Below are 13,461 nucleotides of genomic sequence, written 5' to 3'. Positions count from 1 at the left end.
TCTTTGAAAATGACGTTACTGACTGTTTGGTGGCGCAGCTTCAGCGTTGAAGGGATATTTCAAATGATAAGGTAGCAATGGCGACAGAAATTAGTCCAAAATGACGACATCTGAAGGCCACATTATCAACAAGCTCAACCGAAGCACAACACAAGTCCAATCAAGTCTCGAACAAACGGCGTGCGTCACCACCATGTGCTCATACAAACGCGCTGCTTTGAGCCCTATTTATTTTTCTTTCAAACACAAGTAGTTTAAACCCACTTTCAAATTTGTGTCGTGAAGTCGAACAATCATGGGTTCACTTTCTGCCATTGGCGAACTGTTGAAGTACCCGGTTGTTCGAAGGGACGAGCCTGTGGTCAATGATTACCATGGAGTCAAGATTGCCGATCCATATCGTTGGCAATTAAATGCGAGAATTCAATCCGCAAAATTATTTTTTCTTGTTCAATTTTAATTTGGTATTTTGTTATGGATAGGCTTGAAGACCCAGATTCCGAAGAAGTAAAAGATTTTGTACAAAAGCAGGTGAAGTTGACAGACTCGGTGCTTGAGAAATGTGAATTAAGGGGAAAGTTTCATGAGAAGATGTCCAACTTACTTGATCATCAATGCCACGACGCACCGGCTAAGCGAGGAAATTTTTTTTTTTTTATTTCCATAATAGTGGACTTCAAGCTCAAATGTGCGTTCAGGATGGTTTAGATGGAGGGCCAAAGGTTTGGCTTGATCCAAATAAGCTTAGTGGGGATGGAACGGTTAAATTGTCCAGTATTGGGGTTAGTGAGGATGCTAAATACTTGGCCTACTCGCTTAGTTACAGTGGAAGTGATTAGACCACTACCAAAAGTACTGCGGATCGAGGATAAAAAGGAAGAGTCTGATATTTTGTTTTGGGTCAGTTTCTTGCATTCATGTTTTCAAAATTTCTAAATTGAGAATTGTGACCCAGTCAACAAGCTATATTACTTTGACTTGTCTGCCCTACCGGGAGGCCTTGAAGGCATCATATATCAATGCAACTTAGCTGAAGAGTCTCCGAAAATGAAGATATTTGATGAAATTAGTGTTCATGGATTTGATCGCTCAGCTTCAAAGTTGATCAGGTGGGTGATCATTGATCCTTGACTCTTTGTGATGCCTCTTTAATTTGGTGGTCGTGCTTTTGGTTCAGTGCCGCTTTCTTTGCTTTGTTCAGGACCTTTGTTACCGATATCATTTCCTTAAGAAGTTGTCTAAGCTTTTATACCTTTTTGCCAAACTCCGTCTGATTGGGCTTTTCTGTTTCCAGGTTTTCTATACGAGGACGTACAAGATACCAATGTTCATTGCATCCGGAAAAAATATTACTTTAGATGGATCACACCCATGTTTATCTTATGGATGTGGTGGATTTAACATTAGTGTCACACCCTCGTTTAGTATCAGTCGTACTGTGCTCACAGGGCATCTTGGTGTTGTATTCTGCCTTGCTAATATTCGTGGTGGTGGAGAATATTGGGAAGAATGGCACAAAGCTGCCCAGCTTGCGAAAAAACAGAATTGCTTTGATGACTTCATTTCTGCTGCTGAATACCTCATATATACACGGCCCAAAAAGTTGTGTATCGAAGGGGGATGCAATGGCGGGCTTCTTATTGGAGCTTGTATAAATCAGGTACTTCTCGCACTGTAGAACTATTAGATACTACCAAATGAGTGTCTATTCAAACTAGAGTACGATCAGATATTAGATTGGGAATCTAATTTTCTATGTTTATTTTCTTTTCTCAAGGTATTCGCCATTACATAATGTCAGAAGACCATGAGAGCAGCACCCTGATCAACTGTGTCAGTACCCGCCTACCATTCTGTTGACTGCCGATGATGATGACCAAGTTGTGCCACTGCACACATTGAAATTTTTGGCGATGAGTCCCTGACTATATATATTATGCTAGTTTGTCATGTCGAGTTTGCTTTGATTTGTTTACTGAAAAAGAAACCGTTAAAAGTTTAGCAAGCTGTAACTTGTAGGCATGCAAATCCTTTAAACATTCCACATTTCTGTAATACTATGAGAAGACATATTCTGCTTTTGAATATCATTAGAAGTCAAACTAAGATCCTTTCCATCACATAGGATCCCAATATTTAATCAAAATAACCAAAAACACAATCAAATAAGAAGAATAAAGGCTATTTTAATTGATTTTGGGGCCTTGTGGTTGATAAACCGGTAATTTAAAGAGTCTAAGCCTCATAATTACGGCCATTTAAGGCACCAGAAACCTCCTACCCAAAGGCTGCCCATAGCCAAAAGCTGCTTAAACCCTGATTTATTCTCTTCCCTTCAATCCTAACTCTCATTTACATATATTTACGCTACTCTCTAGAATTAAGACATGTGATCACTGTTTATTTCTTTCTCACGCCTCAAATTTTTTTCTCTGCAGACATTGCAATATGTTCTGTGCAAGAGCTTGGAGAATAGCCCTCAGACCAACCCAATTATTGGTCGCATCAAGTGTAAAGCTAGACATGGAGCAGGACGTCCAACACAGAAAATTGTAACAATTACTTATGATTAATCGAGTTTTGTATCATTTTTTCTTTTGTTTCAAGTGTTTAACTTGACTTTCATACTGCAGATTGCTGAAGCAGCAGATCGCTATGGCTTTGTGGCAAAGATGTTGGATGGTTCTTGGATCGAGTAGCTGATGTTGTTGCTGAAGTTCAACTTTTCTCTTTATCTGTACAATCTTTTTGATCTTGAGTACACAGATAGAGTAGGCATCACACGTGACACAAATTTAACTTCCTATTATTACATTTAGCATTTAGAGGTGGGTTAAACCTATTGAAAACTAAACAAAAACCCGTTAATTCGGATTTTGATTCAAAATAACTAGCTCAAGATTAAGTTCAACTCCCTCAAATCTTTAAAAAAGAAATCATCATCGGATCAAATTCACCTTGATTGGTAGCATTAGAAGACAAGTTATATTGAGAATTGAACCTGTGCCATTTACTACTCCCCTGATTAAACAAGTTTTCTGGTTTACCCAATGTGCACATGGATGTTGAAATCCAGGCGCGTTTAAATTTGAAATATCAATGGTTGTCTCTCAGGTTGATGAGCCCAACCATCTTCTATTGTTAATTGGATTACTGGGAAAAAAAATACCGATTGAAATGTCAATATTTTACCCATTAAAAAGGGAACAACGACATTTTCCTACACAAGGACCTTTTATTAACTTATTGTAAGGCTTTGAAGCTAAGTAATAATTTAGTTTGCAAAGGTTTATTAAATATACTTTTAATCCTTTGTTTATATTAATTCTACGACCAGTAATTATAAAAATTAAAAAGGCCATTGTAAGTGCTTTTAATTTACGAATTAGCTAAGTGCAAACCTAATTAGATTGTACTCGAGTGTGATTTAGCTTAAATATCTTTTAAAATTATGTGATTTAATCATATGGTACATAAAATGGTGCAATTTGGTTTAAAAAAAACACTTTGAAATGATGTAATTTGATCGTATCACATTTAATATAAGCAAATCGCATTTGAAAAGATGCAATTTGACTTAAATCGTATTATTTTGAATGTAATATGATATAATCACACTATCAATATAATTTTGGTGAATCACACCATGCGATTTGACTAAATATGCTTATAGAAATACTATTTCAGCTATTTGGAATATGCAAGTTTGGGTTTTAATTTCGTTAATTGAAAATAAGAGTTTAAAGTGATTAATTTGTAATTTTGTGGAAGAAAATTGTTTACTATTATATGCTTTGACAGTTAATAGGAAAATGTTTGTTTCATTGGCACAATGGCAATGTGTACTTCATTGGCATTTGTCGAGATAAATAGGAGTGGATTAGAGTTAAATAGAATTTGAACAAAAATCAATTTAAATTTAATTATAATTTAGAATGATCAGTTCAAAATCAAATTTGATTCGTTTAAATCATAAGAGAAGAACAATAATAATTCAAATTTAGAGAATCATACAAAAGAATAAAAGAATAAAAGAATGATCAATAATACAAATTTCAGTTCAAACTAAAAACTGAATAATAATTTAAGTTCAAACGATTCAGATCAAATCCAACTACTAAAATAAGTCAAAAATTCATTTTATTCAAAATTTATAAAATTCAGATGCAATTTAAAAAAAGCAAAAAAAATTTCTTGACAATTACATTACATAACTCAAGTGATACCGTAGCTTGAAAACAAAGTAGATGCGATTGCAAGAAAATGGCAACATCAAGTCATTGCAGAAACCAAAATGACGACATTTGAAAACCACAAAATCAGCCCAAAGTCAGAAGCATGTCCTCATAATTTCAACATTCGTAGCCTTTTTAGTAATTTCCACCCGTATTTAGGCGCTGGCGCCGCCTTCAAAATACATGGCCAAACAAGATTTGAATTTACTTGTAAATTTCTCCAAACGCACCCAAACTATGGGTTCACTTGCTGTTATTGATGATGAACCACTGCAGTATCCGGTTGCTCGTAGAGACGACTCCGTTGTCGATGATTATCATGGAATGCAGATTGCTGATCCTTATCGATGGTAAGGAAAGAAATGCAAATTTAGAGTTTACTTTGACTGTATCCAAATTAACATCCTGGTCTAAGGCTGCAAACCAGCGCGGTCTTTTTTAGTCCGTTCTAATTTTATTCTTCTTTTTCTATGGATACAGGCTTGAAGATCCTGATGCTGAGGAAGTAAAAGTCTTTGTACAGAATCAGATGAAATTGACAGAATCGGTGCTTGAGAAATGTGAAGTGAGGGAAAAGTTACGTGAGAAGACGACCGAGTTGCTTGATCACCCTCGCTTCAACGCACCGTTTAAGCGAGGGAACAAGTATTTTTATATGCACAACAGTGGACTTCAAGCACAGAATGTTCTTTATGTTCAAGATGGTTTAGATGGAGAAGCAGAGGTTTTACTTGATCCAAACAGGCTCAGCAAGGATGGAACAATTTCGTTGTCCGCTTTTTCAGTTAGTGAGGATGCTAAGTACTTATCATATGCGCTTAGCTCCAGTGGAAGCGATTGGCAGAGTATTCGAGTAATGCGAATCGAGGATAAAAATGACGAGTCTGATACTTTATCTTGGGTCAGTGTTTTTATAATTTTTTTCTTTTCCAAATTTGATAAATAATGATGATTCCTCATGGTTGCTTTACTGTGCTGTTTACAGGTTAAGTTTTCGTGTATTAGTTGGACTCATGATAACAAAGGATTTTTCTACAGCCGTTTCCCAGCTCCCAAGTGAGCGATCACTGATCACCATCTACTTATTTTTAATGCAAATTTTTTAGCTGTGGATTTAAAATTGAGCGCCGGTGTGGAGCTTACTTGAAAGGAAACTTTTGAAGTGTGTTGAAATCTAATCCTAATAGAGTTTCTTTTAAGAATAAGGATCTTATCCTAGCCTGTAAATTCCTTATCTCAGCATATAGATACATTGTATTTATGATATAGCAATTCATTAACAAACATAATCGACCAAAATAAGTCTCCTTTTTATTTTTGGCTGTTTATATTGATATAAGTGTGATAGTTTATTGATTCTATGCACTCTAGTTGTAAAACATGCTGAATATAATTTCTTGTAGGTGCCTCAAGGAGATTTGAATCTCCATATTTTCTAGCGGGAAAAAGGGTCATACCACCGAACATGTTGGAAACAAATTAGGGATTAGTCCTTGAGAGAATTTTATCGCTTTGATTTGTTTTATTATATTAGAAAAAACTCAGAAGGAAAATTTTGAGAAAGTTTAAAGTATTAGAAAAGCTGATATTTGTAGTTTCAGCTGTAAATTCATCTGTGAAACTTCTTGAATATTTTGCAAATTTTGAACCCCTGCAATGATTTTGTATATGTTTTAGTAAGATGAATCCATTTGTTATGTGTTTTTTTTTTTTTTTTTTGGTTTAGGAATTTTGATTATGACGAGGGTAGTTTTATTTTGTAGAGAGGGAGCAGGCATGGATGCTGGGACTGAGACTGATTCTAATTTATATCATGAGCTTTACTATCATTTCTTGGGTACTGATCAATCAGAAGATATTTTATGCTGGCGAGATCCTGAAAACCCCAAGTACAGGTTTTATGGCCATGTAACAGAAGATGGGAAGGTAATATTTCTGTTGATTAATCTGTTTTAGATAGATAATAGGTTGTTAGATCAGTGGTCATTTTCTTCATATTCTTGGCTTCAGACCAAAAATAAGGTTTTGCGCTACATTTTTCTTCGTATCATTGTGTTCCCAGCAAAAATCCCCTTTGTATGAAATCTCTCTTTATACTCCTACAATATTATTGCAAATGCTTCATTAATCACTGTCTGATTATTGGAAATTCATTCGAAGTTGACCTTTACATTGCAATTTAATCGGTGAAGAATATATAGATAATACTAAAGCATTTATTCTATGTTCTACAAAATGCAGAGCAGCATTGAGTTTGTAAGGTACAAATTTTATTTCTGTAAGGAATTGTAGCAAAGCGAGTAACTATATTGAAGAATATAATAGGGACTAACGTTTGGTTGATGTATGACAACATGAATGTTCATCGCTTTTATGTCCGCAAAAATTGTAATTTGATTTTTTACCATGAAAAACAGAAGTTATGCTTGCAACGCTTATGCAAGTTGATTCTATCTTTCGTGTTTCTTGCAGTATGTTCTCCTTCACATAGATGAGACTTGTGACCCAGTGAACAAACTATACTACTGTGACATGTCTGCTTTGCCGGAAGGCCTTGATGGTTATAGGAAAAGAACTGGCCTACTGCCATTCGTTAAGCTTATTGATGGATTTGATGCGGAGTATAGAGTGATTGCTAATGATGAAACTGTGTTTACTTTTCTCACTAATAAGGATGCCCCAAAATATAAGTTAGTCCGTGTAGATCTCAAGGAGCCAAGGATTTGGTCTGATGTTGTGCCAGAGGCCGAGAAAGATGTGCTTACATGGGCACGTGCTGCTAATGGAAGTCAAATGATTGTGAGTTACTTGAGTGATGTGAAGTATATACTGCAGATAAGAGACTTGAATACTGGTTCTCTGCAACATCAATTACCAATAGATATTGGCACAATCTTAGGAATATCTGCACGTCGTAATGATAGTATTGTTTTTATTCATTTTAGTGGTTTCCTTACACCAGGTATCATTTATCAATGCAACTTAGAAGCAGAGGTTCCAAATATGAAGATATTTCGTGAAATTAGTGTGCCTGGATTTGATCGCTCAGACTTCGATGTTGATCAGGTAACTGTTTCTGATCTGTTCACACATTCTGATGCTCACTCATTTGTTGTTTTACTTTTTGTTAATGTCACCTTATTTTCCGATTTTTTATAAGAGTTATCTTTCCTTTACGATAATAAATGGTAACGGATACTAATGATTAATTTGTCGTCATTTAATTATGTGATTTTGATTTAAAAATAAAATAAATAATTAAATCATCTAATCATATAAAACATATTAATTAATAGTATTTGATAGTATCTATTTGTTAGTATACATGACATTACTCTTTTCTTTAAATATATATAACATTCTTGAAAATTGCATCTGTTTGATTGGGAGTTTTAATTTCTAGGTTTTTTATCCAAGTAAGGATGGTACCAAGATACCAATGTTCATTGTAACCAGAAAAAATATTACTTTAGATGGATCACACCCATGTTTGTTATATGGATATGGTGGATTTAATATTAGTATCACACCATCGTTTAGTGCCAGTCGTACCGTGCTCACAAGGCATCTTGGTGTTGTATTCTGCCTTGCCAATGTTCGTGGTGGTGGAGAATATGGGGAAGAATGGCACAAAGCTGCCCAGCTAGCAAAAAAACAGAATTGCTTTGATGACTTCGTTTCTGCTGCTGAGTACCTCATATCTGCTGGTTACACACAGCCCAAAAAGTTGTGTATCGAAGGGGGAAGCAATGGCGGGCTTCTTATTGGAGCTTGCATAAACCAGGTGGACTATTTGCTTGATAGTGATTTTGGCTTTCTATTTTGTCATTTATTGTACTGATTTCATAAATTACATAGCAAACTCTGGTTGGTCGCAGAGACCTGATCTTTTTGGATGTGCTCTGGCCCTGGTTGGTGTGATGGACATGCTGCGGTTCCACAAGTTCACCATTGGTTAGTCTTAGCCTTAGTTATTTCAGTTCTGTTGTGTAGCATTTTACTATCGAGGCATTGACTAAAAGCTGCTTTCTAGGCCATGCATGGACTTCTGAATTTGGTTGTTCTGAGAACAAGGAAGACTTCCATTGGCTAATAAAGTGAGTAAAAGTAATCCCTTCAAAAAAAATGACAGCAGCTTTTTCCATATTATTTTTCTGCTCTAGACATTGTAGCTTTATAAAGATTGCTAAACCTTTTAATTTACAAGGATAGTAGCTTACCTCTTATCACCGTTAAAATTAGGATTATATGAATATTTTAGGTTGACGAGCTAAAGCTCAAATTAGATTTGAAAACAATTTTTTGATTCCAATCCAAACCAATTCGAATTCAAATTAAAATGGCGTTCATAATTTACCTCTTAGATTATAACTAACATTCATATGTTTATTTCCCTTTGATAAGGTACTCACCATTACATAACGTTAGAAGGCCATGGGAACTACGGCTTGAATCTGATCAATCTTGCCAGTGCCAGTACCCACCTACCATGCTTTTAACTGCGGATCACGATGATCGAGTAGTACCTTTGCACACTTTAAAGTTATTAGTGGTAAGACAATAATCATTAACATTATATAAGTTTTTTTTTTTATTATTAGTGATTCTCTAACAAGAAATAACTAAAATTACATGTATAAACAAACTATACTATTAATAAGTCAATATATAATTAAGTGATTTAACTTTTAAAAAAATAAAAATATATATTAAAATCACCTATTTACACATTGTCGCGTCCGTTAATATGAATAAATTAGTATAATATGCATGCCAATGCTGATGCTGATAACTTGTTTTCAGACAATGCAATACGTACTGTGCACAAGCGTGAAAAATAGCCCTCAGACCAACCCAATTATTGGTCGCATTGAGTGTAAGGCTGGACATGGGGCAGGACGTCCTACGCAGAAAATTGTAACCATTTATTTCCATGTCTGCTTGAGTTCTAATCTGATATAGTTGTATTTCCAGGCATATTTACCTTGGACTTTCCTAGTGCAGATCGATGAAGCAGCTGATCGTTATAGCTTCATGGCAAAGATGTTAGGTGCTTCTTGGATCGAGTAGCTGAGATCGTTGCCTCGCCAGAAATTGGGACTTCTCCTATCATTAATAAAACCTGTAGTGCCCAATCTTCGCGAATCAGTATTTTTGTTTCTGTTTTTTATTCCTTCTTCTGATTAATCACAGGTAGTATGCAAATAGACTAGTTACCACTTAGCGCATGTCCACGATTTTAGCTCACCTTTCTAAAATATAGCACTAGAATACTGTTTGTATTGAGACTTGAACACTAGACAATGTTTTAGTATCCAAAGTAAGCATTGATCTGATTACAGATAGACTCAAATCAAACTTATTTGAACTCAATTCCCAATTTTACTCAAACGAAATCAAGCCAAAAAATTATGTATTACTAAGATTGTCACTTTAATTAATATTCATCAAAAGCACATTGATCTGGTCAATTTTAATTTATTTCCTTTAAAATTAATTTGAAACAAGGGTGAAGTACAGCAATTTTGTTTATTCAAACTCAGTTGATTCAAACTCAATTTGATTTAAATCTATCAATAAACTGGATCAAAGAGATAATCCAGATCTTAATTAATTTGATTGACAGTCAAACTAATGTATTATTGAATTAATATTATATTAATATTAATTTGATGCATATTTGTGACCAAATGGGACATTTGAGCTTTTTTTGGTGGAGTTTGTACCTTTCAAGGGCGTTTGGTTTGGGTTTTTTAAGATTATCTTGATAATCTATCTTTTATTGACATGTAATATAAGTGATACACCTTAAGTATTTAAAGATTACCGAGGTAATCTTGATTTTATTATAATTATATTATTATTTATTAATTTTTTGAGATAAAAATAAATTTATTTTTAATTAATATGACAAATAATATAAAAAAATTTAAAAATAATTATATTCAATAGTATTTAAGTAAAAATAATTTATTAATAATTTTTTATTACCTTTAACCAAACACAATAATTATTTATACCTATCAAATTTTATCAAATATAATAATTATTTATATCTAGTAATCTTCTAAATAATTTATCTTCAAAATAATTTTTCTATTTTGATAATAAAACATTATCCAAACTAAACACCCCCTCACTATCAATGCTTAGTACTCTGCAATCCATTCCATCCATGTAACGTAAGATAACAAACATTCAACATATATCCTCAATTAAATTGTAACTTATGTATTCAATCTCGTATTTCCTCCTTAGTACGCTTCCAGGCCACACTGAAAATAGAGCTTTTGGGATGTTCCCATGTTTGGTATCTAAGATGTACTCCAGCTTCAGAAAGTAATTTCAAAATGTTGACAACCAATCTGATCAATTTCAAACAATACTTGAACAAACAAAAGCTTTTCCACTTCTCCTACTTAACCCCATTAAAATCCATCCTAGAAGAAGTACAATAATACTCAATCACACAGCAAGAAACCAAAAATTGGTTGGAACATTACAACATTGTCCTTTTATCGCCAAATAATCAGTCATGTTTACATTCTATCTTCTCTCTTCCTTGGGGCACAGGTGATAATTTCATCGACTCTAAGAATCATCTCAGCAGCCTCAGTTGCTGAGAGCAGTACAGCCTGCTTAACTTTGAACGCTTCTGAGATTCCCAACGCAGCCATGTCTCCTACCTGTAAGAAGACCAACAGCAAACACATGTCAGGATTATGGACTAATAAACAAGAAGGGCTTAACTTTGAAATATTGATTTCATTATCAAAAGGACCAAAAAAAAAAAAAAAATCCAAATCCATGTTTGGCTTAAACCAGCCAAATTCTAATTGGAGTTCCAGTTCAAAAGTTCAGCTGGAGTTTGGTTCGTTTGTCTCTCCAGTAATCCTGTTCATCCTAGTGACAACACTTTTCGTGATATTGTATACCAACTAGAATAACAATGAAATAGAATATCATAGGCCAGATAGACAATGTCCCAGAAGGTGTGCACCGTCCTCAGAGGTCCCACAATTAAGACACATAAAATGGTGCAATGCCCATAAAAAAGAGCATATACATTGCATTTCAAACACAAAGCATAGTAAGTGTAAATATTTTGATTTCAGTACTTACAGATCCAGATATAACATCAATCCCTGCAGTGCATCCTTCCTTCTGGTGCTCTGCACGCAGCTGAGCTATCAACTCAGCACTATCCAGACCAGCATTGTCAGCAATGGTTGTTGGAATGGAAATAAGTGCCCGTGAAAAAGCATCAATGGCATGAGACTTCTTCCCAGGAGTCTTCCTTGCCAGCTGATCCACTTCCTTTGCCATCACCATCTCAGGCCATCCACCTCCAAGCAAAACCCTGCTGTCATTGACTGTCTGGGATAGAACACATAAGGCATCATGCAGAGATCTCTCGGCCTCATCGAGCACATGATGGCTGCCAAAAGTAAACAGCTCAGGCTCCATGTTCAGCATGAAATGTTAAGAAAGGGACTGTGCATACTATGGATTTAGGAATTGTTATAGAATACAGACTGAAAGCAATCACAAACATGCACAAAAGATATCTTCAGACCTGCTACTATCTTAACAGTAAAATAGAAGGAAGAACATGATGCCATCAAATAACAGCCATTTTCAGCTTAAATCCCTGAGAAAAAACTATTTTTTTCCATTTCTGCTTAGATGGAAATGGAAGGGTCTGAATTATTTTGTGTAACATAAAAATTGCCACCCAAGAATAAGGTTTTAAACAGCATAATTACAGGAGATGAAACCATCTTATATCAGATTACTTAAGTAGAACATATATGGTAGAAAGAAGCAAATTGATAATTCCACAATACATGATAAAATACACATGCATACAATAGAAAAAGCGAGAGACAAAACAAGTGAAACAAAAAGCAAAATTATCTACTGACATAGGCTCAGTGTGCACACACATAATATAGATCATCGAAGGAAATATGCAAGCATGGAAAGAACAAAATATATATGTTGAGAAAATGTACCTTGCACCTCTCAATACTATGGTACAGGCCTGACCCATTTCGACACCAGAAAAGTGGATCAGCTTGTCCTCACCAATCATGATTTCCTCAATGAGCTTGCAGTGCCCAAGCTTAACTGACTCAGGATTGTCAAAGGTTGATGCAATTTCACCACCAGTTACCAGAGCCAATCGCTCTATACCATCAAAATCAGCATGCTCAATTGCAAGTATGCCAGCATCTGCAAAGAGTTCCTCTGGGAAATTGTAAATCAATTGCCTATTGACAAAGCAGTTAATCCCATGACCTATTATCTTCTGCACCTTTTCTCTCATCTTTTGTTTCTCAGCTCCTTCTATCTCAGCGCCTTGGCCATTGAATCAACACGAACGCGTGCCCCATAAATCTTCACTTTATCTGTAACCATTGCAGTATTTGCCACCAATATCTTAGCATTTTCTATGCGCTTTGGTGTGTCCAATTCCTATTTTCTTGTCCAGAATAAATCTGAAAAAGCAAATACAAAGCATTAAAATTCATAAGAGATCTACTAGATGTTATTCACAACTCATGCAATGAATGAAATTATACCAAGGCATCACATTTAAATTATAAACTAGACATACCTATTGATTAAGTGAAGCAAGCCAAACTTAAAACTATATTGATTAAAAAAAAATCAAATAGAATCACAGTAGGTTACGTAGGATTTGCAGCATATATGTGAAATTCATTCAATTAATAATCAATAACAACAAGTCATAAGCTTCATCATTTTTCATCGTTTTGTTCATTAGATCTAAGACTTGTACCAGCTGCACAAAGTAAATTTTAAGTATATGTACCCCACCCTTCATCTAGGAAGGAATCCCTTAGTGATCCTCCAGGCTTCTTGATAATTTGGATGGCCTCTAAGTTTTGTGCTGCCCTGTAATTTACAGCATCATTGTCAGACCATACCAAAATAGATTTTAAATGTAGATCATACATGAAAATCTCTTCTAACAAAAAGTACATACAAAATAGGAATGGGTCCATACAAAATATGTAAAATAACTCTTTGCATCCAACGTAAATCATTAAATATGGTGGGGAAAGGAACATTCCAAAGGTGGAAGCAAACAAAAGCAGAATGAAAACCCTCTCACATTATTATTATGAGAAGCAAAAATATCTATTATGATTAAAAATTGTAAACAAATAATTTACTGGTTTGGGACACATGTAACACA

The 13,461-nt window shown here is 34.8% G+C and overlaps 1 protein-coding gene and 2 pseudogenes across 1 annotated transcript; 2 read left to right on the top strand and 1 right to left on the bottom strand.

The window, feature by feature from the left end:
* The first annotated feature begins 295 nt into the window (after positions 1 to 295).
* Positions 296 to 2,794, top strand: LOC123207068 (annotated as a pseudogene).
* A 1,623-nt stretch (positions 2,795 to 4,417) lies between these two features.
* LOC123207062 (prolyl endopeptidase-like) lies at positions 4,418 to 9,608 on the top strand. The gene is made up of 11 exons (XM_044624316.1): positions 4,418 to 4,585; positions 4,716 to 5,136; positions 5,221 to 5,291; positions 5,999 to 6,161; positions 6,708 to 7,301; positions 7,639 to 8,019; positions 8,114 to 8,189; positions 8,269 to 8,332; positions 8,640 to 8,787; positions 9,039 to 9,152; positions 9,240 to 9,608. Exons 1-11 carry the CDS (start codon positions 4,419 to 4,421, stop codon positions 9,303 to 9,305), a joined length of 2,265 nt encoding a protein of 754 aa, XP_044480251.1. The 5' UTR covers position 4,418; the 3' UTR covers positions 9,306 to 9,608.
* Positions 9,609 to 10,621: 1,013 nt separating this feature from the next.
* LOC123207080 lies at positions 10,622 to 13,157 on the bottom strand (annotated as a pseudogene).
* Between the last annotated feature and the right edge of the window lie 304 nt (positions 13,158 to 13,461).

Source organism: Mangifera indica, unplaced genomic scaffold (assembly GCF_011075055.1).
Source record: "Mangifera indica cultivar Alphonso unplaced genomic scaffold, CATAS_Mindica_2.1 Un_0057, whole genome shotgun sequence".
NCBI classification, from domain to species: Eukaryota; Viridiplantae; Streptophyta; class Magnoliopsida; order Sapindales; family Anacardiaceae; genus Mangifera; species Mangifera indica.
This window is presented reverse-complemented; position numbering and strand designations above follow the sequence as displayed.